Genomic DNA, 27872 nt, shown 5'->3' on the forward strand with positions numbered 1-27872 from the left:
GATAAATTTGGCAAATGGTTAAACAAGGTAATATGAATGAGAAAAGTTAAAGACCTAAAAAATGGAAAGCTATACCATTTTCATTAATCATTAAAATGTTAGTTCTCCCAAATTTATAAATAGAGTAAAAACTATCTCAAGCAAAACTCCTACCTCAATTTTGTTTTGACCGGCTGATTCTAAAATTGAATAGAGAGACAAAGAATCTACAAATGGCCAAAGCAACTTTAAGCAACAATGTTGGAATTCTTATATGCCTGAACTACTTTCTACCAGCACCAACAGCCAATTTTCTAATTCTCCAAATACCAACTAGATCTAAACAGTTCAATTTATTCTGACATTGTCATTACACATCATATAATGATAACAGATAGGTAGGTGGATGGATGGATACATAGATAAATAGATAGATAGATAGATGGATGGATGGATGGATAGATAGATAGATAGATAGATAGATAGATAGATAGATAGATAGATAGATAGATAGATAAAATTTAGAAGTCAAAATCCATCAGATTTCAACATGTAAAGATTTGGAATTTACTGACCTTGATTGTATCTTAATACAGTGGGTCAAAGGGAGAAAAGGAGAGGTGGTGGTAGCAATATATTTCTAGTTTAAGGGTGGAAGTAGATCAAAGAAAACATGCTAAAGATAGTAACAAAATAGAAGGGTCTGTTGCATTAATTTAAGAAAGAAAAGAGGTGACCTCACTGGTAGAAATGTTGTGTCTACCTAAACCAAGTTAACATGCTATTATCATTGATAGCTTGTTGTAGTAAACAGAACATCTGTTCTCTTTTCTTATATGTGTGTTCATCATCTCATAAACATTTATTGAGCTTCTATGTAACAGGCACTGTCTTAAGAGGAAGATGGTGATGAAGAAGGCAGACATGGTTCTTGTAGTTGTAGTTCTTGCTTTCTAATAGAGGAAGAAAACAATAAGTAAATTAAAGGAGAGTTACAGATTGATATGTTGCAAAGGAAATAGGATAGGGTAATATGTTGAGAGTAATAGGGAGGGTGTGACTAATTATTTCTTGTTTTGATTTAACCAAGACTCCCCTGAGGAATAATGACAACTGAATGTGAGTGGGCATAAGATTTTAAACAAGTTTTGTTTATTATATTTGCAGCATATTTGTATACTATGTGAAAATATATTGCTGTGATTAGTTTAATAAAGAGCTGAATGGCCAATAGCTAGGCAGGATATATAATATAGGTGGTATTTCTTAGGAGTTAAAGGAATAGGAGAGGAATCAAGGGACAGGAGACTCAAGGGGACTTGGAGGATGCAGTAGGGGTAGTATGTAACAGATATAGATTAATCTGGGTTAATTTAAGTTGTAAGAGCTAGTTGAGATACGCCTAAGCTAAAGGCCAAGCTTTTGAACTTAATAAAAATTCTCAGTGTTGTTATTTGGGAGCTGGCAGAAAAAGACTTGTTGCATGTTATTATTGCATGTTTGTATGACATGTGAATTCAGGTACCCGCATACTATAGTGCATTATGGATGTCAGAAGATAACTTTGTGGAGTTGCCTGTCATCTTCCAAATGAATTTATGTTGTCAGGCCTGCAAGGCAAGCACTTTAGCTGCTGACCGATCTTGCTGGCTTAAAGACAGAGGATTTTTATGACAGATGGATCAGCCATTTAATTAGGAACAATTGAGCATAATCGAAGTTGGAAAAGAAGGAAGGATATTGGAAAACAAGACTGTAGTAAATGAGTAGGCGAGGCAGCAAATAGGGATTAGGGTTAGTGTATACATGGCTTTATAAAGCACTTGCAGGGATTTAAATGGCGTCATTAATGTGACAGGACACCATGAGAGGCTCTTGAGCAGGGAAGCATGCCAAATGCTTTATGTTTGAAAAAGATTTTTCTGCTTGCACATGGAACCTAGCTGGTGATGAGGGACAGGAATGGAAATAAGATGAGTTATAAGTAAGGCTGTATTATATATGATAAAGGTATGTCAGAAATACATTTGATGTATTTATCTGTTTGTTTATTAATTTATTGGTACTGGGACCCAGATCCTCATGCTACATAAATGTCCTGCCACTGAGCTACATCCTATCCATAAATTTCAGATTTTATTTTGATGTCCCAATCATCTAGTTTTGTTAACAAATAGAATGTAGAGGCAAATGAAAATGGTCAGCTTTTGGCTACCCAGGTGAAAAACAGTACAGCTTACAGAGATCAGTGGAACTGTGAGAGGAGTGTGTTTGGTGTGTTTCGAGTATTTGCTGAATGTGCATGTATAGTTGAGATGGCTCTGCCATTTCTCTTAGAACTGCCTTAGCCATATCCCAAAAGTTCTAGTAAGTTGTGCGTTCATTTTCACTTCTGCATTAGTTACTTTTCTTTGCTGTAATAAAACCTGCCTCTGGACCTGATGTTTTCAACTGAAGGAAGAGTTTATTTTGGCTTATAGTTCTAGAGGGAGAGCCCACAATGACTATGAGGGATGGCAGCAGGTAAGTGGAACAGGAAGCTGAGATATCTCATCTTCAACTAAAACTAGAAGCAGAGGGTGAATGGGAAGTGGAGAGATACTATTAACTCTCAAAGTCTTTCCTCAATGATGCACTTCCTTGAGTAAGGCTGTACCACCCCACTTAAAACTCCCTAAAAGTGTACCAAGTGTGCCAATGCCCTAGCCTATGGGGAGACCTTCATTATTCAACCCTCTAAGGTTCAATTCAAGGAACTTTTCATTTCTTCTCTGGTTTCTCCAAAGACTCACTCATCATTCCAAACAGTTTAATCTCCATATATTTCTGTACTCTTTTTATATTTTTCTATAAATTTTAGTTTTGTTTCACTATGTCCTGATAAGATACAGGAACTTATTTTGATTCTTTTGTATTTGGTAAGACTTAATTTGTGCCCCAGAATGTTGGCTATTCAGAGAAGGTTCACAGAGAAGAATGTGTGTTTATTGTCTCTAGGATGGACTATTCTCTATTTATTTAGTCTGTTTGATTTTTGATATAATTTAACTTATATTTAACTTTAACTGTGCTATGTTTTAGTTTGTATGATGTATATAGAGAGATTGAAATCTCTCACTACTGCTGTAGTAATATCCATTTGACATTTTATGCCTATTATAGAGGCTTCAATGTTTCATGTATGCATACCTACAATTATTTTATATTTATTATTGATTTTCCTTTTATTGATATGTTGTGGTCTCCTTTATTTCTTCTGGATAATTTTGGCTCAAAGTCTACTTTATCAGGTACCAGAATAGATATGCCAACTCATTTTCAGTTTCTGTTTGCTGGGTAGATTATCTTCCATCTTTTGATTGGCAGTCTGTGGGTGTCCTTACCACTAAAGTTTTGTTCTGGAGGCAACAGAAAGTTGTTTTTTTTATCAGATAACCCATGTCCTTTTACTGGGGAGTTGAAGTCATTTACACTTAAGGTTATTATAGACAGATGTTTACTAATTCCCATAATTCTGTTGGTTATTTTTCTGTTTGATTGGATGATTGTTCTGTACTTTCCCTCATGTCAGTATCAGGGTTACTAGTTCATTGAGTTGCATATGATGGATTCCTTTGTTTAGCCATCCCTCTTCTGAAATTGATTCTTCACTGTGTTGTCATTATTAAGATTGTCTTTCTTTCTTTTCTTTATACAGTATTCCTTCAGATATCTTCAGGAGTAAAGGGCCGGTGGTCATGATTTTCCTTGGTTTGTGCTTGCTTTGAAATATATTTATCTCTCAATTTGAAAAAGGCTTTGCTAGATATAACATTCTTACCAACTTCCATTTCTGTTTATTAAATTTTAGATCTACTTATATTTTTAAAAAGATGTGCCTGGTATATTTATTGATCCAGCAGATAAAATAAAAATCATAAACCACAGGATCAAGCATGCCTAGGTTCAAAGTCAGGATTCCAGAGTTTGTTGACTTTCTTACTTAACATATCTGAACTTCAGTTTTATCTTTTGTATGGTAGTGATGACGATGATAACTGTTGGGGGTGTTGGCAACTCATCTGTGCCTCACCTTCCTTCCATCTCCTTACTTTTTTTCCTGTTGCCTGTTAATCTGTATTTTTTTTTTCTGTATAAACCTGAGTGTCATAGCAGGATCACATAGCAGTTCTGTTTTACATTTTGAGGAGCACTAAAACTGACTCTGATAGTGGCTGAACTTACCTACATTCCCACCACCAGCAGAGAGGTGTTCCCAGCCCTCCATCGTCTAGATGTACTTATTGTTGTATTTCTTAGATGTCTTAGGAAAGTGGACCCTGCATCTCACCTGGGCAGCACAGTAAAGCTGACCCTGTTAGAGGTATGGATGGGGTAATTAGAGACTGTTAAAAAGTAGTAAAGGCACTGGAACCTAGTCTTTAGGTTAACTTAATTCTGGGCTATATAAACTTTACCATACTGTTTTATTTGAATGAATACTTCTGGTACCTATAAATGCATTTTTAAAATGACCAAATGTCTCTTTTATGCATAAGATGGTAAGTTATATAAATTTAAGACTTGAGAATTAAATGAGCAAGTAAGAAATATACAACACTGGGCCGGGCAGTGGTGACGCACACCTTTGATCCCAACACTCGGGAGGCAGAGGCAGGAAGATCTCTGTGAGTTCGAGACCAGCCTGGTCTACAAGAGCTAGTTCCAGGACAGCCTATGAAGCCACCGAGAAACCCTGTCTCAACCCCACCTCCAAAAAATATATATACAACACTGGGACTCTTTTACGATTCTAAAATAAGTGTATATTATGCTATTGCATATCTCCTATTATGACTCATTTTTCTTATATCTTATAAATGTATTTTATGTTGTGACTTCTTATGTGCATTACAAATTAAAATAATGACTTTCCTCTCCACTGAATATAATGAATTAGTCATTAATGTATTTATGAAATACATTGCAGATTGAGCTTCATGATCTTGAAAAACAAATTGTAGCTACTGCTGCAGAAGCTAAAGAAACAGAGAGGCAAATGCACCAGCAAGATGTTGCCATGGAGAATTCCAAACTTCAGTGTGGACTTTTGGAAGCTCAAATCAAGTCCTTATATTCAGAAAGTGTAAAGCTTAAATTTGATATAGAAACAGCCCAAGAAAAATTTGAGGAACAAATGATAAAATATAATGCATATTATGCAAAAATAAAAGCCTATAAAGATAGTTTAGGAGAGATAGAAAGCAAATGCTCACTCATGACTGAACTCTATGAAAAACGAGATCTCATCAAAAACCTAAAGACGATGAAAGAAGATCTTATGGAAAGTATCCAAAATCCACAAGGGAAATATGCAGCACAAATACAGGTCTGTAGTGTTACTTAGTAAATCCTTTTCTGGTTTTTGTAAGTATATATAGTAAATAATAGTTAAATTAATTTAATACCTATAGTTCTACATTCAAAAATTGTTTTCACAATTTTTAAAACTTAAGTACATATAGCAAACAGATATATAAGTTAAATAAGAGTTTCCCAAATGTGCAGATGCCTAAAGGAGATGTAGATCATCTGTGAATATATATATACATACATACATACGTGTGTGTGTGTGTGTGTGTGTGTGTGTGTGTGTGGTCAAAATCACAGTGAACAATTAATCCATTTGCTGTAGAAAGTGTAATTCATTAAATAAAAAAGAAAATGTAATTCATGAAAACTGTTTAGCCTGTGGCTTCTATTCTGATGAATCTAGCCCAAATCAATTCATATGATTAATATTATTATGCAAACAAGCTGAATTCATGATTGCACATTGGGCATCTTTGTATTCCTCTTACTAATCTTTGAAAACCAACTTAAAATATCTACCACTCCTTGCTGGAGAATTAAAAATATCTGTTGCACTGTTGTCAGAGAATCATTTACACAGCTACCGCTTTCCTTTGTATCCTTTTTTTTTTTCAAATCCAGGTTTGTTTTATGTAAATAATGGTTTTTCATTTTAAATTTTACAAATATTCAGGAAGACATTTCAGAGCTAATGAATAAAACTATGACAGTAAAAGATTCAATCGCTGAGAAAACATATTTTATTGAAGAAGAGAAAAAGAAACATGAAAAACTAAGAAAAGAAATAGAGGTGAGTCTTAATTATCTATATTTAAATATTTCATGAGACTATGTCTTAAGTTTATGCTGTGTTTGTATTTCCATAATTTACTTTGATTTTCAAAATAGCTATGGAAGAAGAAAGAACTTGATTAAAGATAGTCCATTAAAATATAACAAGAGATAGCACTTCATTCAAATATGTGAAAGTATTCAAACAAAGCCAGTAGACACATCAAATAAGGTCTATACCAGGTATGACACATGCCTATAATCCTAGCACTTGGAAGGACAGAGTTTGAAGCCAGCCTGGTCTACAAAGTAATACCATGTCAAAAAAGATATTTGCCTTAGAATTCTCTGGAATTCTTCCAGGTCTGAGTCTACCAACCAGTTGGTAATTAGTGACTAGAAAGCAAAGGCTTAGGTAGTCAAAAAGGTTGACCATTCCAGATATTGGAATCTTGAAAATAGAGCAAAGGGCAGTGGAAAAACATTGCTGTTCTAAACTTGATTTTGTTTTTATAACTCTCAAGAATAAGTTCTTGCCCATCATCCCAGCATTTAGGAGATACTAAGGCAGATGGATTGCTGCAAATTAGAGTCCAGTCCCAGCTATATAGTGAGACTCTGTTTCCAAAGCAAATAAAAGAGGTAAATGAAAAGGAAACTAATTACTTAACATGTTGGTGACACCCTAGACATTTGTGGTTATTGTTTGTATGAATGAAGAACAAGTATGGAAAGGAATGCTGTTAATGGCAAATAAAAAATAATTTTCACATTTGACAACAATAATTTAACATGATTTGAAAACATCTAATTTTAAGATAAAAGTCTTTACCTTTACATATTTTAAATAAAAAAAACTATGATTTTTATCTTACAGTTCAGTAGGAATTCGAATTAGGATTAGGCATCTCATTTATATTTTTGTTCTTTTATACATCAATCTATTAAAATGTTATAAGTATAAGGTAGTATATAACCGGTGTGAAAATAGAAAAAATGATTAATGAAACAGAAAAGATCTAAAAGTAATTCCCGTGCATGCATGGGCATAAACAAAATAAGCTAAACTGTGCCAGTGAGATGGTTCAGTAGGTGAGGTGCTTGCTGCCAAGACTAACAACCTAAATGTCATCCCTTGAAGGAAGGACAAACCCTGATAGTCCAGGTTATCCTCTGACCTCCATGCATGTACCATCGTGGCATGCACTCACCCCCACACACACATGCATCACAGCACACAACATCAGCCCATACCCCACACCCCCACACAAATAAATGCAACAACATTGATTACAGTATATAGAGATGCTAAGTTGAATTCTCATCTTATACTACCTATGCTTAAAATCTCTTAAAAGCATTCAAGAAATGCAAGAGAAAATTTAACTCTGTGTTAAAGAAACATTTTTAAAGACAAAAATACCTACATAAACTCTATGGTTAAATATTTTTGATTTCCTACAATAGAGAAGGCAAACTCAGCTCTTAGAATGATTTGTAAGACATATAAAAGAGGAGAAAAAGTCAAGAACATGTCAACAAAACAGAAACCTATGAGAATGTGACATGGAAATACTTAATTATTTAAGCCTGTGTATCTAAACAAGAACAATAAATCAGCAAACAAAAAAATTAAAAAAATCACTTTAATAATTTTTTTGTATTTTCTTTTTAAATAATATTACATTTTTATTTTTAAATTATCTTACAAATTAGGTTTCCAGCGTGACTTGCATAGGCATTTCATTATGGTTGGTGACTCTTTCCCCTTCCTCCCTCCTCTCCCACCCCCCTCCCCACTGTACTCTTTCACCCCCAATAGCCCCCTTTCACTTTGTTCTGTGTCTTTCCATGCCCTCCATTAAATGCCCCTTTTTCTAGTCTCATGGCCTCTTCCTATTATCCTGGCTTTTACTTATATTTGCCCCCACCTTGATACAAATAATTAGCAGATAGGCAAGGATCTTCATATGAGAGATCAGTATTTGTCATTTGGAGCCTGGATTACATCACTTTAATGTTTTCCAATTCTATACATTTTCCCATAAATTTCATAATTTCACTTTTCTTTTTAACTTAATAAAATTCTATCATATGTACATACTACATTAACACTAAGCATTCATATGTTTTTACAATCTATGTATTTGTTATTATAAAAAGAGTAGCAATAAACATGGCTGTGCAGGAATCTCTGTAATAGGATAAGCCCTTAGGCATATGCCCAGGTCCTCTGGAAGAGCAGCCAGTGCTGTTAACCACTAAGCCATCTCGGCAGCCCCCAGTACCATCGCTTGATCAAGACCTTGAACTTCCCATGCATATTTAGAAAATGCTTTTGTGTCCCTTTCACCATGTGATTGGAATTTCATCAGCTGAATTTTTAAAAAAGCTTTATTTGTAAACTACTAAATATAATACTATAATTTAACATTTAAAGCACTTAATCCAAAGGATTTTAGTATACTTTCTGCCTGGTGTGACTATCACCTAAGTTAATTTTGGACATTTCCTTCACCCTTTATCTTGAATTCTTTGTCTGTCCCCTTTTCACTTTCATTTTTGATTTCCAGTTTCCTAGTTTGTTTCCTTCCTTCCTTCCTTCCTTCCTTCCTTCCTTCCTTCCTTCCTTCCTTCCTTCCTTCCTTCCTTCCTGCCTTCCTGCCTTCCTTCTGGGGGTTCTAAGATCCTTTCATAATTTCCTTTCTGTTTAGAAAACTTCTAAATTCCTTCTCATAGACTAAGTGTTCTGATGGCAAATTCTTTTTCCCCTCTGTGGCAATGTCTTCATCCCTGCCATTTCTTGGGAGTGCTTCTGTTGAATACAGAATTCTGAGTTGGCAGTTCTTTACACAGTGGAAAATAAGCGGCATTCTTTTGGCTCCCACATTTCTAATGTGAAGTCAGTCATCATTCACACTGTTCCTGCTTGTTTACATCTTATTTGTTGTGATGAAGCGATTCTTTCTTGTAACTTCAGGACAGTCTGTTTTTAGTTTTACTCATGGTACTTTTGGTCATGTATTTGTTTAGATTTATTCTTATCCTGTTTTGGGGTACACTAACTTTCTTGATTCCGGATTTTTTCACCTATTTATTTGAATTTTTTTTCAGTTTCTCTTTGTTATCCCCATGTAAGATTATGTGGCACACATAGGAGATAGAGTTTCTGTTATCTTCTTATGGGCCTTTGAGACTCTATTTCTTTTTTTTTTCAATTTAATTTATCTCTTGCACAAACTGTGTAATTTCTAGAGCTTTTCATCTTGATTACTTATATTTCCCCTTATTCTCTCCTGTATAGAGATCCAATGAGTTTTTTCACTTGAGTTATTTAATCTTTGGGCCTTTCAATTTCCATTTGACTTTTAATTTCTTTCTGTTTAAATCCTTTGCCAAGCATGTGTTCATCTTCTCATGTTTGTGACTTTCTGTTGCAGCATGTATCCTCTGACTGCTTTGAATTGCTCATCAAATAACTGTGATGTTGTTACAGAGGTGTCAGTGCATCATGAATGTCATTTCTTACTGGGTTTGTGATCTTGGTTCTTGGTATGATAATTGGTTTTCTATTGACATCTGGATGTGTTGGCCACTATGTTTTAGGACTCTAGATAGTAATTACTTCCAGGCGGCAGCTTAAGTTCCTATCTTCCTGGTAGTCTCTATTGGCATGATAGTCTCCATCAACATCCATTGGCCAGTTAAGAGTTTCTTTTCACTGTGAACCAGATGTGGGTGTTCTGGCTGACCCTCCAGACCTCTGCTGCCAGCACCCTGTCCTGCACTTGACAAGTGTCACACACACACACACACTCTGCTGAACCAATAACATTGTTTGTTACACCCAAGTACTGGCAAAAGTCCTGGCCGTACAAGACTTCCTCTGCTTTTACTGAAACTTGATGAGAGCAGTGTCTCCATGGGTTCCACTGATTCCAAAGATTTAGCTTGTTACTGCTTAGAAGGTACCAAAACTCAGCACTGCACAGTTCACCCATTGAAACCACCCCAGCAGCTGGCTTGGAGAACTTCAATATTACTAGCTATGATACAATGTGGGATTTTTAAAGTGACTCTTCTCATGTGTGGGTGGTGGAGAACCCCATTTTTGTATTCATTTTGAGTAGAAGAGTTACTTTCTGAGAGTGTTCTGTCTTGGGAGGCTGCCATTTTCTTCATCATCTGTCAGGAAAGAGGAGGCTTCCCTGGAGACTTTTCCCTTCGAGTATTTATTGGCACCTTCGGATGGCTGTCTTATTGAGAACTGTCTCTGGATTATTAAGGGAAGTGGAAATGTGTGACATTCCTAGGCCCTGAAATCACCACTTGTATTTCTTTCTGCTCTCCAGTTTTTCAGAGGCTTCTGATAGTTATTTTATGTTTGATATTTAGGGTTCTTAGTTATATAGGAAGAACCAGTAAATGAAGATATTTCTATTTTGTCAGAAACTGTGGAAATTGGTACTTTAAATGCTAAAGAACAAGAGGCCATTAATGCTAGATTTTGAGGAATCATCACTAACTTGGCTTCCCTTTTAAAAATTTTTCATCATAAAATTTCTTGCTCTAAGATTTAATAACTTTTAAGTTTTCTTAATAGGGCTAGCAGTATTTTGACCTTTTCAATTGCAGTTTGATTGCTTCTAATATATTAAAAAGTAATCCTCAACTTTTTCACAATATCATACTCACAAATTTAAGTTAAAAATTTCCATAATAAATATCAAATGAGAAACAAATACAGTCACAGCATTGTCTTGAGAATACTACATTTTTTAGAAACAATTGTTCTTGCTAATTGTTATGAACTGATCATTGAAGTCCTGAAAATAACCAAATTTTTTAAGAAGATTGAATTCAAATACTGGGAGACTTTATTAGTTATTTCTTCTGTCAGTAGTATTTTATGTCTTTACTAATTTTTTTATTCATGGCTCTGGGACATTTCATAGCTCATTTTTTTGCCTTAACTATACCATTGTTTATTCTAATCTTTAATGTTTTCAAACATTTATGCATTACATATTTTAGAGGCTATTTTCCTGTCCTCTAGATTTGTTATTCAAAAAATAGAAACAGTTCTTGAATTTCAGTCTTTATCAGAGAAATAATGTTTTCAGTATTTCTGGGTCATATATTAAATGGGTAAAAAGACATTTCTAAATATCTATCCCTAAATTTCTTCCTTTCCCTCCCTATTTTCTGTCTTGATATATTTTGGAAGATGGAAGCAAGAATAAACTATGACTCACTAACAAAAAATTGGGAGAGCATGAACACAAAGCTTCAACTCTAAAGCACTTAGCAACAGTGATTTTTCTTTTAGTTCAAAGTTCAAATAACAAGTGTTATTTGCCAAATTCAAGAAAAAAACTGGTTCAGTTTAAGATGATTTAGCAATTGATGACTGTTGCAAGCAGTAGTTTATGATAACTGACATAAAGTTTGTCCAGTCCAACCTTAACATTTTAAAGGATAGGGAAAATAAGTGCACTTTCAGAGCCACTACAAACAAAGAGTATTTGACTTGGTACCACACAGCATTCATCTATACAACTGACAAATGCATCCATTTATTGATATTAAGAACAGAAACAATTACAGAGCTGGAAGCCAATCAATCCTGTAGGAAAACTCAGGGAAGCAAAGGAGAAAAAGTGATCTAAAGGCAATATAAGAATTATTCATGTAGTACTGGAGAGTTAGCTCAGTGGTTAAGAGCACTCACTACTTTTATGGAAGACCTGAGTTTGATTTCCAGTACCACATCAGTTCTCAGTTGTCTGATGCTTTCAGCTCTGGGGGATCTGATACTTTTGTTCTCTGTAGGCACCTGAACTACTCATGTAACCTCATGTGAACATACATAGACACACACACACACACACACACACACACACACACACACACACACACAGACACATGCTTAAAGACAATAAAATAAATCTTTAAAAACATATTCAAGTAGGTAACATGATAACATGTTAGATAACATGTAAGAATTTATTAATCTATAGAAAGTGCAAGAACAAATGTTGAGTGTTAATTGGTTTATTTTTTTTGGTTCCTGGTATTTTCTGTAACTGGATGTTTCTCTCCTGCCCACCAGTCCCTGAATAACCACCCAGTGGCTTACATTAATTACAAACTGTTTGGCCTTTTAGCTTTCTGACTTATTATTAACTAGCTCTTACAACTAAATTAACCCATATCTTTTGGTCTATATTTTACCATGAGGCTCGTGGCTTGTTACCTCACATCTTTCTTCCCCAGCGGCTGCTGGAGTCTGCCTAACTTTGCCCTTCTTCTGGTATCTCTGCTGAATTTCCCACCTGGCTCTATTCTGCCTGACTATTGGACAAATCAGCTTCTTTATTAACCAATGGAAGTAGAACATATTCATACCATACAGAAAGACATTCACATCAATTTCCCAAAAGCTTTATATAAAATATATAATTTATATTTTCATAATAATCTATCATACATAATTGATAAGTTTAACATCTTGTATAAGGTTATACATCTAATGAAACAGAACAAAATATGATTCCAGATCTGTTAAACTCTTTCTCCCAGTCATATTTAAAATGGAATACACTTTCCTTAATGAAAATGTAAAATATTAGAGAGAAGACTGTATTATTCCTTTGAAACTACCTCCTATAACATTATTCTTTCCTATTGTTTTCACATATTACTCATAGTTTACACACAAACACACACTCACAACAAGACATGGGTACATTATGTGTACTGCACATGTAATTTGGCAACCATTTTACTTATTCATATCTGTCTTAATATTTTTCATTTTAGTATATATTAGTCCACCTTATTCTTTTTAACTGCTATACAACATCCATCAATATTTCTACACCTTAGTTTCTATGACTCTGCTACATCTAATGAACATTTAACCAGTTTCATTATGAAAAGTACTGTTGGAGTGAATACTATACTACACATATCCTTTTGTACCAGGAGTTAGTACTAGAGATTCAGAAGCCCCAGGCTGTTACTATGTACTAATAATTAAGTAATATCTATTATTTTAGTAGTATACTTTCTCTTAATAATTATGATAAAATATCTTACATTTGAAATAATTTTATACTGTTGTATAGACTTATTCCCTCATGATATTATTTGGGTTAATACTACATGTGGCTTTACAAGGAACCTAGATTTGCATATTAGTTCCTTTCATAGCCTTGTCTTTCATTTGAACTGAATGTGTGAATAAAATTCCAAGGTCCTCAAGTGGAAACAAAGGTATAATTGTTGAGAAGCTGAGATTTCAGTATCTACTCATAAGAGAATGTACCTGTTTTCTGCTACTGTTTGACCTTAGTAGTAAGAACCACTATGCCCAGATAGATGATAGAAGCAACTTAAAGGAAGGAGGATTTATTTTGGCCTCACAGTTCAAAGGGTAAAGCGCTTCAAGGCAGGGAGAAAACAGCAAAGAAAGTCCATGGCAGTAGGAAGATGCAGTTGGCACTCCTCATCTGTAGACTGCTCCTGCTGGAGGCATGGCCAGGCTGAAATTAAACTCTCTAAAGACCACCCTTACTAGCGTGTGCCCATCAGGTAGGTCCCATGGTCAAAAGGTTCTACAGCTTCTCAAAACAATGTCATGAACTGAGGAACAAATATTCAAACACATTAGCCTGTGAGGACATTTTTACATTCAAATAGTAACACCCATAGGGAGAACGGAGACAACAGCTGGACTAAAGACCTCAGGTCAAAACAGAAATAGACATTTTACTAAGTATTCAGTTTTTACAAGTTCAAAGTTTAATTGAAGTTAGAACAAAACTCAATACTTGCAGAAGAAAATTTTCTTCTGCAACACGTGAATACTATTCAAATTAATAAGAAAACATTAGTAGACATATGAAGAAAGAGAAAGGGGGTTACCTGAAAGCAGAGGAAGACTTAAAAATAAAAATAAAGATGAAACTAAAAAATATTTGAAGAACTATTGGTCAAGAATTTTCCAAACATGAATAAAATGTAATTTGAAGATTTGAGAAACTCAATAAATTTTAAGCAGGATAGAGTGAAAATATCTGTGGTCATTAAAGTTTCTGAAAACTAAATGCAAAGAACAATTCTTAAAGCAGGCATAAAAACATTAACTACACAAGATTGGTGATAAATGTTTTTCTAAAAGTCAGCAGCATTGGTGGTTAATAAACAATAGAAAGGATCATTAGTGTTAAAAGAAAATATATTGATCAATAATTTTATTTCATGAGATACTTTTTCTTAAGTAAAGGAGAAATAATGAAATTTTCAAATAATCAAAAGCTGGTAAACCTCATTTCTGGTATATTTTCACTAAGAAATGCTGAATAACATTCTTAATGAGGAAAGGAATAATCCTGCAAATGACTTGCAATAGAAAATAAATGGATGAATAAAGGAATACTTTTCTTGAATTGCTTAGAAGTTGATTGATGGCCATCTAGACAGCATGGCAGATTCAAACCACTTTTGAGCAGTGAGTGGTTATAGAAACTGAAACAGACTGACCAGGACCACTATCCTACTCAGACTAGCAGCTCCTGCTATGCATACCACTAATCCTTAAACTTGCAATGACAGTGAGGTGAACTTGGGCTGACAATGCAATTGTGTAGATGGAGTAGGAGCCACAGTTTGGGATACTCCCCATGGGCTGATTCTCTCTGAACCAACCTAGAAAGTGTGTCTGCTAGCAAACAGCCCACAGAACTTGTGCCACAAGTGAGTTTCTGCCTTAATTAAAAACGCCCTTACTTGCCACTGTCCCTGGAAACAGCCTGATATGAGTACCACAAATGAGCCCTGGCACCACCCCCCAATAGCCATTAGCGGGCAATGGGTGATAGACCTGTTGTCACCATACTTATCCCCACTTTAGTGGATTCAAAGTCAAGAAATTCTGGTTGAAAGAAATTTACACTTACAGAAGTGCCTCTCTGAAAGGCCATATAGGCTTCATTTGTCTGAACTGCTGATCTCACTAGAAGTCTTCCCCACTATCTGTGAAACTGATACAATGCTGATACAAATGACAACACTTGGGAAGGGAGGAATCTCATACCCCATTGAGTGAAAAAATTGGACCAATATCTTCTATTGCAAAGTTACTACTCTTTTCTTTGTTTTTGGTTGGTTTATGTATCAGTTTATATGTTTTGGTTTTATGGTGCTTTGTTTCTTGTTTTTGTTATGTTTGGCCTGTGTTTGTTTTTGTATTTTTTTCCTGATGAGTTCGTGGTTTAGTTTCTCTTTCTAATTGTATATTTTTATAATTATTTGCTATTTTGTATATTGTTAAGCCAATGTGTTTTAGCTTTTATCTCATCAGAATAGATCTTGCTAATTCTCCATCTTTTCTTCCCCTACACATTCATACTTCTCTACTTACAGTCTCTCTGCCTCTCCTGCCTTCAACCCATAGGCCTTCCTTTTCATTCAGGCCTTAACACCGTTTAGCTCTTCTCCCATTCCTTTTCATTGCTCTCTTTAAGTGCTGATACCCTTTGCTCTAGAAAGTCTGTCAACCACATTTTCTCTAACCAGTACTCTATCACCACTGTCTCTGAAACAAAATGAGGAAACAAAATACCAAAAAGGTCTCCTACAGCTAGGCAAAAGCAGGAGTATTGATAAATAAGGAAGAGGTACCATCATGCCCCCCTCCAGAGAAAAGAAGCTGCAGGAGAGGCAATTCTTAATAAAGACATCACTCTTGGAGGACTCATAGACAAACAACTACGTTTGGGAAGAGGGAAAAATTAAATAGAGGCATATCCATCTCAATATATGCACTAAACACAACTAAGAAACAAGAGGCAATGACTTACCTGTTGCACACCATCTGTATTAGCCTCACATTGCAGGGCCATATGTCATGGACTGGTGTTTGTGGGGCTGTGATCAGAACCAGCAGAACAGCCCCAGGTCCATTCCTGAGTAGGGGAGTATGGATGAGGGAAGGCTAGCTATAGGAGTTAAAGAAAAGATGGAGACCTAAGATTATATCAGGAGGGCAGTATCAGTTAATACTGAATGCACCAAGTTTATTCATGCATCATCTTAAGTAGCTAACCAAAGGTGGGGACAATGGCAGAAGACTTCTATTGCCATGTATAAAGGGCAGATAGCAATTACTTCCCTTAATCCAAAAGTCACTCAGTAGCTGCATGTAATACTCATCCATCAGGCACTCCATAGCTGAAAGGATCACCTAGCCTTCAGGGTGAGAGTGAACTCAGCTGGGCCCAAGTCTAGTAGTATTTAGATAGGAGCCATTCACCACCAAGGCCAGGACAACCTGCAGCCATCAAGCTAATATCTTAAGGACAATAGGAGTGATTTGAGCTCTCTGAACTTGTGGCAGGCTGAAATAGATTTCCAATATATCCCCCCATATACACTTGCCATTGCTCCATTCCAAACACCAAACTCCCACACAATGGAAACTCAAAGCCACCAAGACAGCTGAAATGTCTGAGAAAGAATTCATATACTATTATTTTTTAAGAATTAATGGCTGCCCTATTAGTGTATGGCTTGAGTCCAGGAAACTCTATGAGGGACTAAAGAAAGGACCTACACATGTACAGAAAGGCCTGGATCAGGTGGACTGAGCTCTCAGAAGAAGTCACAGCACCCTGAAAATGCAGTGTATGTTTATTATATACAATTGAGCAGGGATGTGGGGTTACTGTAATATAGACAAACAGGATTATCATACACAGATGAACAAGGAAACAGGCCTCAAGTAACCCCAGTAAGAACAAGCTCTGTAGGGGAGTCTTCAGACCATAAAAATCCTGCAGGAGAAAGCTACAGTGGACATTTTTTGCACACACTGTCAATATTTGCACTTGGACCTGATGGATGCTTTGCCATTCCTCTGAGCTTCACCCTGGGAAAGCTTTGCCACTCCCATTGTTCTGACTCAGAACTTAACTCCCTACAAATGGCCATATCAAGAATTTAATGTAATGTAATATAATAAGGGTCTCAATAAGGCAGTCCTGAAAGTGAACAAAACAGTAAATTGGAGTCAAAAGTCCAATATATGGAGGAAAATATAAGCAAGGATAGCTAAACCCTGAAAAGAAACCATAATGAAATTCAGGAAATGAAGGAAACAATCACTCAGATAAAAACTACCACATAAAGTGTCACCAGAAGTCACTGCATGCAAAAGAAAGAGTTTCAGGAATAGAGAAACAGTTAAGATAATAATGTACCTAGACATATAAGAAGGACACATTTAATGGACATGACTAATACTTCTAAGAAGTCTGGGAGATAACCCGAACCTTAGAATCCATCAGATAGAAGGAGCTAATATAAAAACAAAATAAATAGATAAACTAATAACAAAAATCTCCCAAATGCTGGAGAAAGAAGTTCACACCCAAACATATTAAGCATACAAAGGGGACAGTTTAGTTAACTTCTAGGTCTTAAGTAGTTGGGTTCTAATCATTTGATATACAAAGAACTCATTTTATTTATATCTTCAATAATTTACTCAACACATTTATTGAGTGCCTACCATCTACCTATTATTTTTAAATCTTGAAGGTAGAATGGTACCAATAATAACTAAATGAACAAATAACAAATAAGTAAACATCAAACTTTTTTTGAGAATAAGGTTAAGGACAAAACTTGAGCAGTAAAAATGAATATGTAATTTATGTGGTGTAGGGAATGAAAAGCTCAAACTGGATCTTGCAGAGAATGAAAACTTCACCAAGAAGTTCTCTTTGGAGAATCTCTTTAGTGAAAATCGGAAATATATGAAGGATCTAGTCATCCAACCACACAAGAAAACATTCTAAGAGAAGGGAGAACTGTAGATAGAGTTTCCTGTCCTGACTACCTGCTCCCAAATAACTGGCAGCTGCTTCCCAAGTAACTGACCCAGAGACTTAATATAAATTATCAATGTTTGACCAATAGCTCAGGCTTGTTACTAGCTAAGTCTTTCATTTAAATTAACCCACATTTCTCATCTATGCTTTGTCATGTGGCTCAGGACATGTTACCTCATTTTCTACATGCCCTGCTTTCTCGGTAGCTGGCTGGAATCTCCTCTGACTCTGCTCTTCTTCTTCCCATCATTCTCCTATTTTGGTTGTCCTATCTATAATTCCTGCCTGGCTACTGTACAATCAGCTTTTTATTAAACCAATCTGAGTGACAAGTCTTCACAGTGTACAAAAGGATTATTCCACAGCATTTCCCCCTTTTTGTCTAATTAAGAAGGAATGTTTTAACTTTAACACAGTACAATTATATACAACAAAAAATTAAGTTAGAATTGCAGTTACAATATCTAGTTCATTTTTATTTGCCTTTGTCAGAACTAAGGAAAACTTTAACTATGACTATCTGTCTTCAGCTCCATCAAAGATCCCAGAAGGGTGAAATGTTAGATAATGACAGGGATATCTGGCTTCCTGGACAGTCACCCAAGTTTCCTCTGTAACATTGAGGAATCTACCCTTGGCCTACAGGCCTAGAATATCTGATAGACATTTTTGAGGAGCAAGGAATTTTGAAGGACTGACCTACTTTGTTTTGGCAAAGTTTGGCAGTTACTTTTTTGTGTCCTGCTGGTCCAGATTGGACCGTAACTGTCAGCAGTTGAGGCAAGGACAGTTTCTTTGCCCACATGGCTAGGTTTTGCCATAAAGAAAACAAACTGCATATGGAGTTTCTTCAATGCCCATCATCCTCTCTAAAGTAGATTGGTAGTGCCAGGAGCAGATGTGTCTCACTATCATGAAAAGCCATAGGTTATTAAATATATTAAATGCCTTATTCTGTAGGTCTTTGAAATATTTAAAGATCATTTATCTATCTAAATATATCTGTGTATGACCTTGAAAATGTACCTAACATGACTATAAGTTTGACTATTATAAATTAGTAACTACTAACCTGTATTTCTTAATTATACATTATATTTTTTAAATGAGCTCTAAAAGCAAAATACTCCAAACAAGGGTAGAAATGTAGGTACAGTAGGTTCTAACAATAATAACCTCAAATTTGTATCAATATAAAAAATCTAAACCAATGTAAAATATTTAAGACTAGTAGTTGCTTTTTTGGTCTGAAAGTAGATTCAATAATCTACTTTTATCCTATCATTTCTATACGACATTCCTTTTCTTTCTTTAGAAAGAGATATTGGAATTTAACTCTTTAGCTTTTTGCTTCTTTTCTTTTACTATGACCAATTACGACTTGTAACCAATCCATGTGATGATAATAAACATACATAACACAATGAACCACTTTAGTAGGTTTTTTTCCTATCTGAATATTTTACTTCATGCCTGTAACCTTTCTGTCTGCATGAACAAAAACTCTAAATCTGCCAGGTAGTATGCTGGCAGAGCTCTCAAGCCCACAGATGGCAGCTGGGAGGAGATTGGGAGAACATACCACACTGCTTATCTCATGGTAGTTGGTGGCCTGCTCCATCTCAAAGGCAGCTGTTGGAAGAGGTGTCTTTGCACTGTTGTTCGAATGAGACTATGAAACTAGGAACCCATGTTTGTCTCTGTTTCTGTGTATTTGGAACCTTTTTGAAAAAGCTTTTTCAGGTCTTATGTGGATCTGTGCCAGATGATATAGGTGCCATTTGTAGTTGGAATTTTCCTGTCCTGGCAGCTGTTTCCCAAATAATCACTCAGATACTTAATATTAATTTTAAATGCTTGGCTGATAACTTAAGCTTGTTACTAGCTAACTCTTACATTTAAATTAACCCATATTTCTCATCTATGCTTTGTCATGTGGCTCATGACATGGCATATTTCCTTATTTTCTACACTTCCTGCTTTCTTGGTGGATGGCGGTGTCTCCTCTGACTCCACCCTTCTTTTTCTCATCATTCTCCTAGTTTGGTTGTCCTACCTATAATTCCTGCCTGGCTACTGGCCAATCTTATTAAGCCAATCTGAGTGACAAATCTTCACAATATACAAAAGAATTATTCCACATCAGACAACCAAGTGTAAAGGTTTTAAGATATGAGAATGCTGGGCTCAGGTAGTAGATGTACAGTGTGTTTGGAATGGAGGCACAAAGAGAAAATTCATAGGAGATTAAAGTGTGAATTTATGAGGTCGTCTTTCATTTTTAGTGGTTTTCTGTGTGGGGAGGAGGTTCTACACCTTGTTGTCTTGTTTTTTTGTTTTTTTTTTTGTTTTTTTTTGCCAGCTAACAATAAAAACTAAATAAGAACAATCACACATTTCTTACAAGTAAACAAACTTTGTTCTCTATAGAATCACCACATTCTTCACTACTTAATTGTATTCAAGTAGTAATGTTAAGACAGCTATCAAAGTCGAGGGGCTTTAAGAAGCTCACAAGGTGACCTTTCCTTCATGAAGTCACCTCTGGGCCAAAACTGCTTTTTAACCTGTGAATTTAGAAATTTTACACTGTTAATGTCTTAAAATCTGGTATCCCATATTACTACAACAAAAGCAAATTTTCAAGGAGATAGTTAATTTATGTGAGTCATACTACTGTTTCTCCTTTATGGAAGGTGTGGGCAGTGCTATCCTTAGGTAGATAGTCCTGGGAGGTATAAGAAACCATGAGGAACAACCCGGCAAGCAGCTAAGCAGAGTGATCTACAATGGAAGAAATTAATTCTTCCTTAGTTCTTGCCTGAGCTCCTGCTCTATTCTCCCTACATGATGAACTGTAACTGGAGAGGTGAACAAAACAAACCCTTTTCTCTCAAGTTGCTTTTGGTCAGAGTGTTTTATCACAACAACAGAAAGCAACATGCATTGTCATTAGCCTATTCTTTGTGCTTCATTTTTCACTAAGGCATTCCTGCCAATGGGTTCTTTTTCTAGCTATAGTAACATCTGCTATAACAGCTAGCTGTGGCTGCTGGAGACTATATAATCAGTTTTATAACTTAATTGATGAAGGGTAATTTCATAAGTGGACTAGTTTGTAACTCTGATAAAACATATTAACCATTTTCTGCTTTTTATACATCTAGGAACATGAATTTAATCATATTCAGTAACCATATTCTTAAAATATATTTGTTAGATTATTAGTGAATAAACACACATAATAGATATAGTGTTTATAAATGAGTGTTGTGTTGGTTATTTATCATCAACTTGACATAAACAAGAGCCACCTAGGAAGATAGATCCTTAATTGAAGAATTGCTTCCATCAAATTTGCCTACAGACATGTCTGTGGGAACGGTTTCTTAATTGCTAACTTATGTATGCAGGCTCAGGCAACTTTGGGTGATCCCATCCCTAGACAGGTGGGCCTGGGCTGTTGGATAACCAACCAAGGAAGTAAGCAGCATTTCTCCACTGCTTTAGTTCCTGCCTCCAGGTTTTCTGCTTGAGTTCCTGTCCTGAAATTCCTCAGTGATGGCCTGTAATCTATAAGCCCCCAAAATTCTTTCTTCCACAACTTGCTTTGGTCATGATGTTTATCACAGCATCAGAAAGTACACTATACAGATATTTTTAAAGAAAATTCAGACCTTTTAAAGAAATTCAATATATTGAAAAGCTTGTCTTGAATATAGTTTTATTATTTAATACACTTGTTATATTTAATATATTTCACAAGTTGGGACTCTGTTACCTTCATTATTTGATGATTTTATGTAGAATGGCTTCATATATATATTACATTATTATGCATCTATTACATTAGGTTTTCATACTACCACTCAAATGTTCCTTAATTTTAGATAACTCCACCTCTTCCCTGCCCATTGATCCTTCCATTCTAACCTCTCCCATCATCCACAACTATTTATTCTATTATCCTTTCCTAACAAGATCTCTACTCCCACTTCCTTTTTCCATTACTCTATACCTAACTCTTTGGTTCTACAGATTGCAGCTTGGTTATTATTCACTTACTAATAGCTAATATCCATATAAAAGTACATATATGCTATATTTGTCTTTCTGTGTCTGAGATACCTCACTAAGGAGGATTTTTTTTTAGTTCTATTCATTTACATGCAATTCATTACATGCAATTTCATGATGTCACTTTTAAATAGCTGAGTAATACTCCATTGTGTAAATATAACACATTTTCTTTATCTCCTCTTCTGTTGAGGTACATTTGGGTTGTTTCCATTTTCTGGCTATTATGAATAGAGCAGCAATAAACATGGTTGAACAAATATCTCTGTGGTAGGACGAAGTATCTTTTGGGTATATGCCCAAGAGTGGTATAACTGAATCTTGAGATAAATTGATTCACATCTTACTGAGAAACTGACACACTGATTTCCATAGTGGCTTTTTGCATTCCCATCAGCAATGGATGAGTGTTCCCTTTACTCTACATCCTTGACAGCATAAGCTGATGCTTATTTTATTGTTCGTAACTCAGACTGGCGTTTGATGAAATCTTAAAATAGTTTTGATTTGCATTTCCTTGGAGCTAAGGATGTTGAACATTTCTTTAAGTGTTTCTCAGTCATTTGAGTTTTCTCTGTTGAAAATTCTCTGTTTAGATCTTCCTTAGAGTTTCTATTGTAAAGAGACACCATGACCATAGCAACTCATAAAGGAGACATTTAATGGACATGGTAGTTTACAGTTTCAGAAATTCAGCCCATTATCATCATGGCGGGAAGCATGGTTGTGTGTAGGCAGATGGGGTGTTGGAGTAATAGCTGAGAGTCTTGCATCTTGCAGACAATAGGAAGTCAATTAACACATTGGGCATTATCCTGAGTATAGGAAACACCAAAGCCTGTCCCCACAGTGACACACTTACTGCAACAAGGCCGTACCCACTTCAGCAAAGCCACACCTCCTAATAGTGCCACTCCCTATGGGATTATGGGGGCCAATTATAATCAAACTACCACAAAATCTGTATCCCATTTTTAATTATGTTATTTGTTTTCTTGATATCTAGTCCTTTGAGTTCTTTCTATATTCTGGATATTAATCCTCTATCAGATGTGTAAAAGTATTTTCCCATTCTGTAGGCTGTCACTTTATTCTTATGACCCTAATGATGGCATTCTATGCTGTACAGAAGCTTCTCAGTTTCATGAGGTTCCATTTATTAATTGTTGATCTTAGTGCCTGTCCTAACTGGATTCTGTTCAGAAAGTGTTTTTCTGTGCCAATTAGTTCAAGGCTTTTCCCCATCTAAGAGAAGATGTATCTTTAAGGTTTGGTGTATCTTGCTTTATGTTGAGGTCTTTAATCCATGTAGACTTGAGTTTTGTTCAGGTGATAAGTATGAATCTATTTATTTGGATTATTCTACATGCAGTTTGACCAGCACTATATATTGAAGATGTTGTCTTTTTGTGCCCAGAGTCAATTTCTGGCTTCTTTATGAAAACTCAGGTGCCCATAGGTATGTGGCTTTATATTTGCATCTTCATTATTGTTTTTGAAAATCCTATATATGACTATTGTAATTACATCCTTTTCCACCCATACTCTCTCCACTCCAACCCTTCCCAAGACCTTCTCAATCCCTCTCAACTTCATGACCACCTATTCTTTAATTATTATTATGTGTCTAAGAATAACTATTTGGGATTGGAAATCAATCTCTATCAATAGATATCAATATCTATTAGTGGGCTTATCCCTGGAAAAGGCTGATTCTCCCTCTCTTAGTAGCCATTAATTGTCTATATCTCTTCATTTAGGAGCTATCTGAGAATAAGGCCTTCACTAGGCCTTATGAGATATCTCCCATAAATATTGAAATATCATCTGGTCTTGTTTAGGGGGTGATATTGTGAAGAATTCATGGATGTGACTCTGTCATATAAAGAGGGCACTATCTTGTGCAGACATCCTGGTCCTCTGGTTCTTAGAATCTATTGCCCCTCTCTTTGAACATGTTCTCTGAACCTTGGTGTAGTTATTACTTAGATATATCACTTGAGGACAGGCACCTCATATTTAGTTGTTCTCTATACTTTGACCAACTGTATTTTGAAATTTTGCTGCAAAATGAAGCTTCGTTGAGGGGTAAGAGCTATACTTATCTGTGGATAAGGAAATGTATTCAGAATGCAGTTGGGAATTACACTGGTTTAGGAAAGCAGCTGCAGTAAGTTTTCCTCTAAGGCCCTTGACCTTACCAGCTACAGGTAGTTGACTAGATTTATAGTGACAGGCATGAATTCTCTCTAAGCATTGAGCGGGCATTAAGTCTAATTAGATGGCTATTCATTACCCCTGAGATATAAGTGCTACTTGTGCCACCATGGAATATACCTTACCATTCTAGTCATTGTTGTGGTTCGTGGGCTTTACAGCTAGTTAAAACTTTTAGTTTCCTTACTCCCTTGGCATTTTGGATGCTGTGACAGCTAGGCCTCAGGGAGAAGGCTTCCAGATCAGTTTCAGCTTGTTTCCTCCAAGATCTGTGTCTGAAGTGTGTGGTGTCTTCAAAAACCGGGTCTTACCTGCAAATTCTCACACACAAAGTAGGAGAGAATCCTTGCCAACTATACATCTGATAAATGATTGCTAATCAGAATATACAAAGAACTTAAAAAGCAGTCAACAAAAAAACTGTCCCATTAAAAATAGACTATGGATCTGAACACCGAGTTCTCAAAAGAAGACAGACAATTTGCTAAGAAGCATCTTTAAAAGAGCTCAATATCCTTAGCAATTAAGCAAAAGCAAATTAAAAATACTTTGAGATTTCATTTTCCCCTGCTAAGCATGGCTGACAGCAAGTAAACAACAAACAACAGTGCTGGTGAGGATGTGGGAAAAGGGAAACCTCATTCACTGTTGGTGAGATTACAAACTCTGGGCAGCCGCTATGAAAATCAGGGTGGCAAAGTCTCAAAAAGCTAAAGGCAGATCTACCATATGACCTAGCTATAACTCTTGGCATATTCCCAAAGGACTCAACATCCTACCTTACAGTTACTTTCCCAGTATGTTCACTGATGCTCAAAGGTAATGGAAACAACCTAAATATTCTTCTACTTATGAATGTGTAATATGTATACTGAATTCCATTCAGCTTTTAAAAATGAAATTTTGAAATTTGCAGATAAATGAATAAAAATCATTTCCTTTCTTGTGGCCAGACATCACATCACTTGTAATTTCCACTGGTTCATTACCTTGCAGTGCGTTCTTGTTTGGCTCAGAATGAATTTACTCAATTACTTAATGGCAAGGAAATAGACTATATCATCTCTTATGTCAGTGGTTCTCAACCTGTGGGTCATGACCATCAGTGACCCTATCATAAGGATTGCTTAGGATCACCATAAAACACAGATGTTCACATTACAATTACAGTTACAGCAGCAAAATCACAGCTATGAAGTAGCAACAAAAAGTATTTTATGGTTTGGGGTCACCACAGCATAAGGAACTATATTAAAGGCATTAAGAAGGTTGACAACCACTGTCTTAGTCTTAGATCATATATATATATATATATATATATATATATATATATATATATATATATATGTTTCAGTGAGCCACTTGATAATGAAAACAACCATTTCTCTTAACTAATGTAGTGGTAGAAGAAAGACATGAGAACAATTAAACTCAACTGCATGTAATAAATAGAACAATGAATAATTGATGGGTTGGTACGTTGTCACAGCCAGAGGAGATTCAGAAAGCCACCAGTGGTATCGGCAGGGAGCATTTCTGGACAGTAAATGCAAGTGAGATACAGACAGAAGCAGCTCCACTAGTTACAGCTCATAATAAGCATGGTCTTACTCGGCTTTGCTGAGAGTTACTGAAACATGGCTATGGTGATTTGCTGAGAATCAGCTGTGCTGCATATCCATTCTTTTAAGCTCTCAGTTAAGATACAAAGATTGCAGTTTATCAGATAGGACTCAAGAAAGAGGCGTCTTTAGGCCACATTTATTTAACTGCTTTCACAAGTAGAGGCTATAACATCCTGGATGTTTGATTTGTGTTCAAATCTCAAACACCGCTATAGTGAGCTTTGAAATTGTGTTCAAATTATTCTGATTTTCAGTTTCTACACACACACACACACACACACACACACACACACACACACACACTAATAATAATACCCACAACATAAGCACTGGTAATACGTTGAATACTTAGCTAATTCTTGTTTGTGTTGATTATTTCAATGAACAATTTCTCAGTATGTCCCTGTGGAGGAGTTAGAGCATGTTATTAACTGTTGACTACTTATGGTCACAAGCATTGCTGATGTGTGCTGTTTTCTAACAGGTACAGCATAAGAGATATGATGCAATTCTTAAGCGTTTGCATTGTCAGATGAGCAAGATTCAGTTAAATAGGAGGAAATGGCAATGGAACATCCAACAACTGGAAAAAACTGCAGCTGACTTAAAAAAGCGCCTTGGAGTGAAAGAAGCCCATGAACTACAGAACAGACCAGCAGCATTGTGGGAAAGAATACCGTGAAGATCCTTTGGTCACTTGTGAACCAGCACCCAGCGGCAAAGGCCTGTCTCAATGGCCGATATTTTCTTTTGTCCCCCTTCCTCCTTCATTTTGTTTCAATCTGGCATCTGTTGGTTAAAGTGCCCTCCCTGTCTGTAGTGCCCAGCACTCGATCAACAATAGCCATGCTTGCAGGAAGCTAGTAGAAGAGTGTGGGCACATTCAAATGTTCATCACTCTCCCCAATGCCTGCTTACAACAATGTTGAATTAACTATCCTACAAAGTAAAAGTTTAGAAGAAACAACTGGATTTTCAATTGTTAACTTAAATTGTTGAGCTATTTATAAAATAGTTATCTGTTTTAAACTTTTTATTACTTTTTTACAACTGTCTTTGAAATAGCCCATGAATATTAATATCCATGATAATATCATTATATGTTTAATGCATCAACTATTTTATTAAGTTTCTTCTTTTCTCCAGTAGGTAGCAATCATTTTCCTTTGTTATTAAATAACATATTTTAGAATGTTACATTACATAAGATTTGTGTTTGCTCTTCAGTCTATAAATTCTTTATTCCTGTATTGTGACTAGAATAAAGTTATAGCATCATATAAGGCAGGCATACAATAAAGCTCTTCAAAGAGACACTTTTCTGCATTGAAAGGCAAATTTTTGTCAATGGTAATAAATTGAATGAAAAACACCTCTGAAGATAAAATTGCTCTCTTTCATGCTCTATTGATCACAGCTACAGAGAAGCAAAAATAAAATATTAATTACTAAAGATACAATTTTAAAATATTCACTTGTATGATTAAATAATTTCAAAGAAGCAACATTGAGAAGATATTTTAAATTCATTTCTCACCTTCCTATATGCTTACCATTCAGTAAGTGTGTAGCTGATAGGCAACCTGATATTAGTAATCTCATTATGCCTGGTGTTAATAGTCTTAGCATGGTTTAGCATGGCTTACTACAGTTAACACTTCACATGGCTGTTCCTGTAACATAATCAGCTTTGCTCCATGACTCCGGAGTGCTACTACGAATAGAAATGGTTAAACTTACAGACTGGGAGTGCTCATTGTGCTCAGCTTGAGACAAGGTTGAACTAGATGCTGCTTGTCTAGATATATGTTAGCACAATATGCATGTTAAACATCTGGTTTTCCAATCTCTTTCTAAGTTTATAATTGTGATCACTAACAGCTTGAGTTATTGTTTCAGGAAAACAGTGTGAAGGAACAGATACAGGCAGACAATGCTAGGGAATGCAAGCCAA

General features: G+C 35.7%; 1 protein-coding gene across 3 annotated transcripts in view; it reads left to right on the forward strand.

Annotated features, from left to right (window-relative positions):
- Ccdc122 (coiled-coil domain containing 122) overlaps window positions 1–27423 on the forward strand; it is a 46283-nt gene extending 18860 nt beyond the window's left edge. Inside the window, exons 2-5 of one of the 3 annotated variants that reach the window (XM_035452288.1) lie at window positions 3677–3729; window positions 4949–5347; window positions 6005–6121; window positions 26403–27423. In XM_035452288.1, coding sequence (XP_035308179.1) covers window positions 5018–5347; window positions 6005–6121; window positions 26403–26600 — 645 coding nt within the window. In that variant the 5' untranslated portion in view covers window positions 3677–3729; window positions 4949–5017 and the 3' untranslated portion in view covers window positions 26601–27423. The remainder of the gene's footprint in view (window positions 1–3676; window positions 3730–4948; window positions 5348–6004; window positions 6122–26402) is intronic. The other 2 variants (XM_027390113.2, XM_027390114.2) reach the window with 2 other exon arrangements.
- Window positions 27424–27872: the final 449 nt, after the last annotated feature.

The sequence above is a fragment of the Cricetulus griseus genome, assembly GCF_003668045.3.
Source record: "Cricetulus griseus strain 17A/GY chromosome 1 unlocalized genomic scaffold, alternate assembly CriGri-PICRH-1.0 chr1_1, whole genome shotgun sequence".
NCBI classification, from domain to species: domain Eukaryota; kingdom Metazoa; phylum Chordata; class Mammalia; order Rodentia; family Cricetidae; genus Cricetulus; species Cricetulus griseus.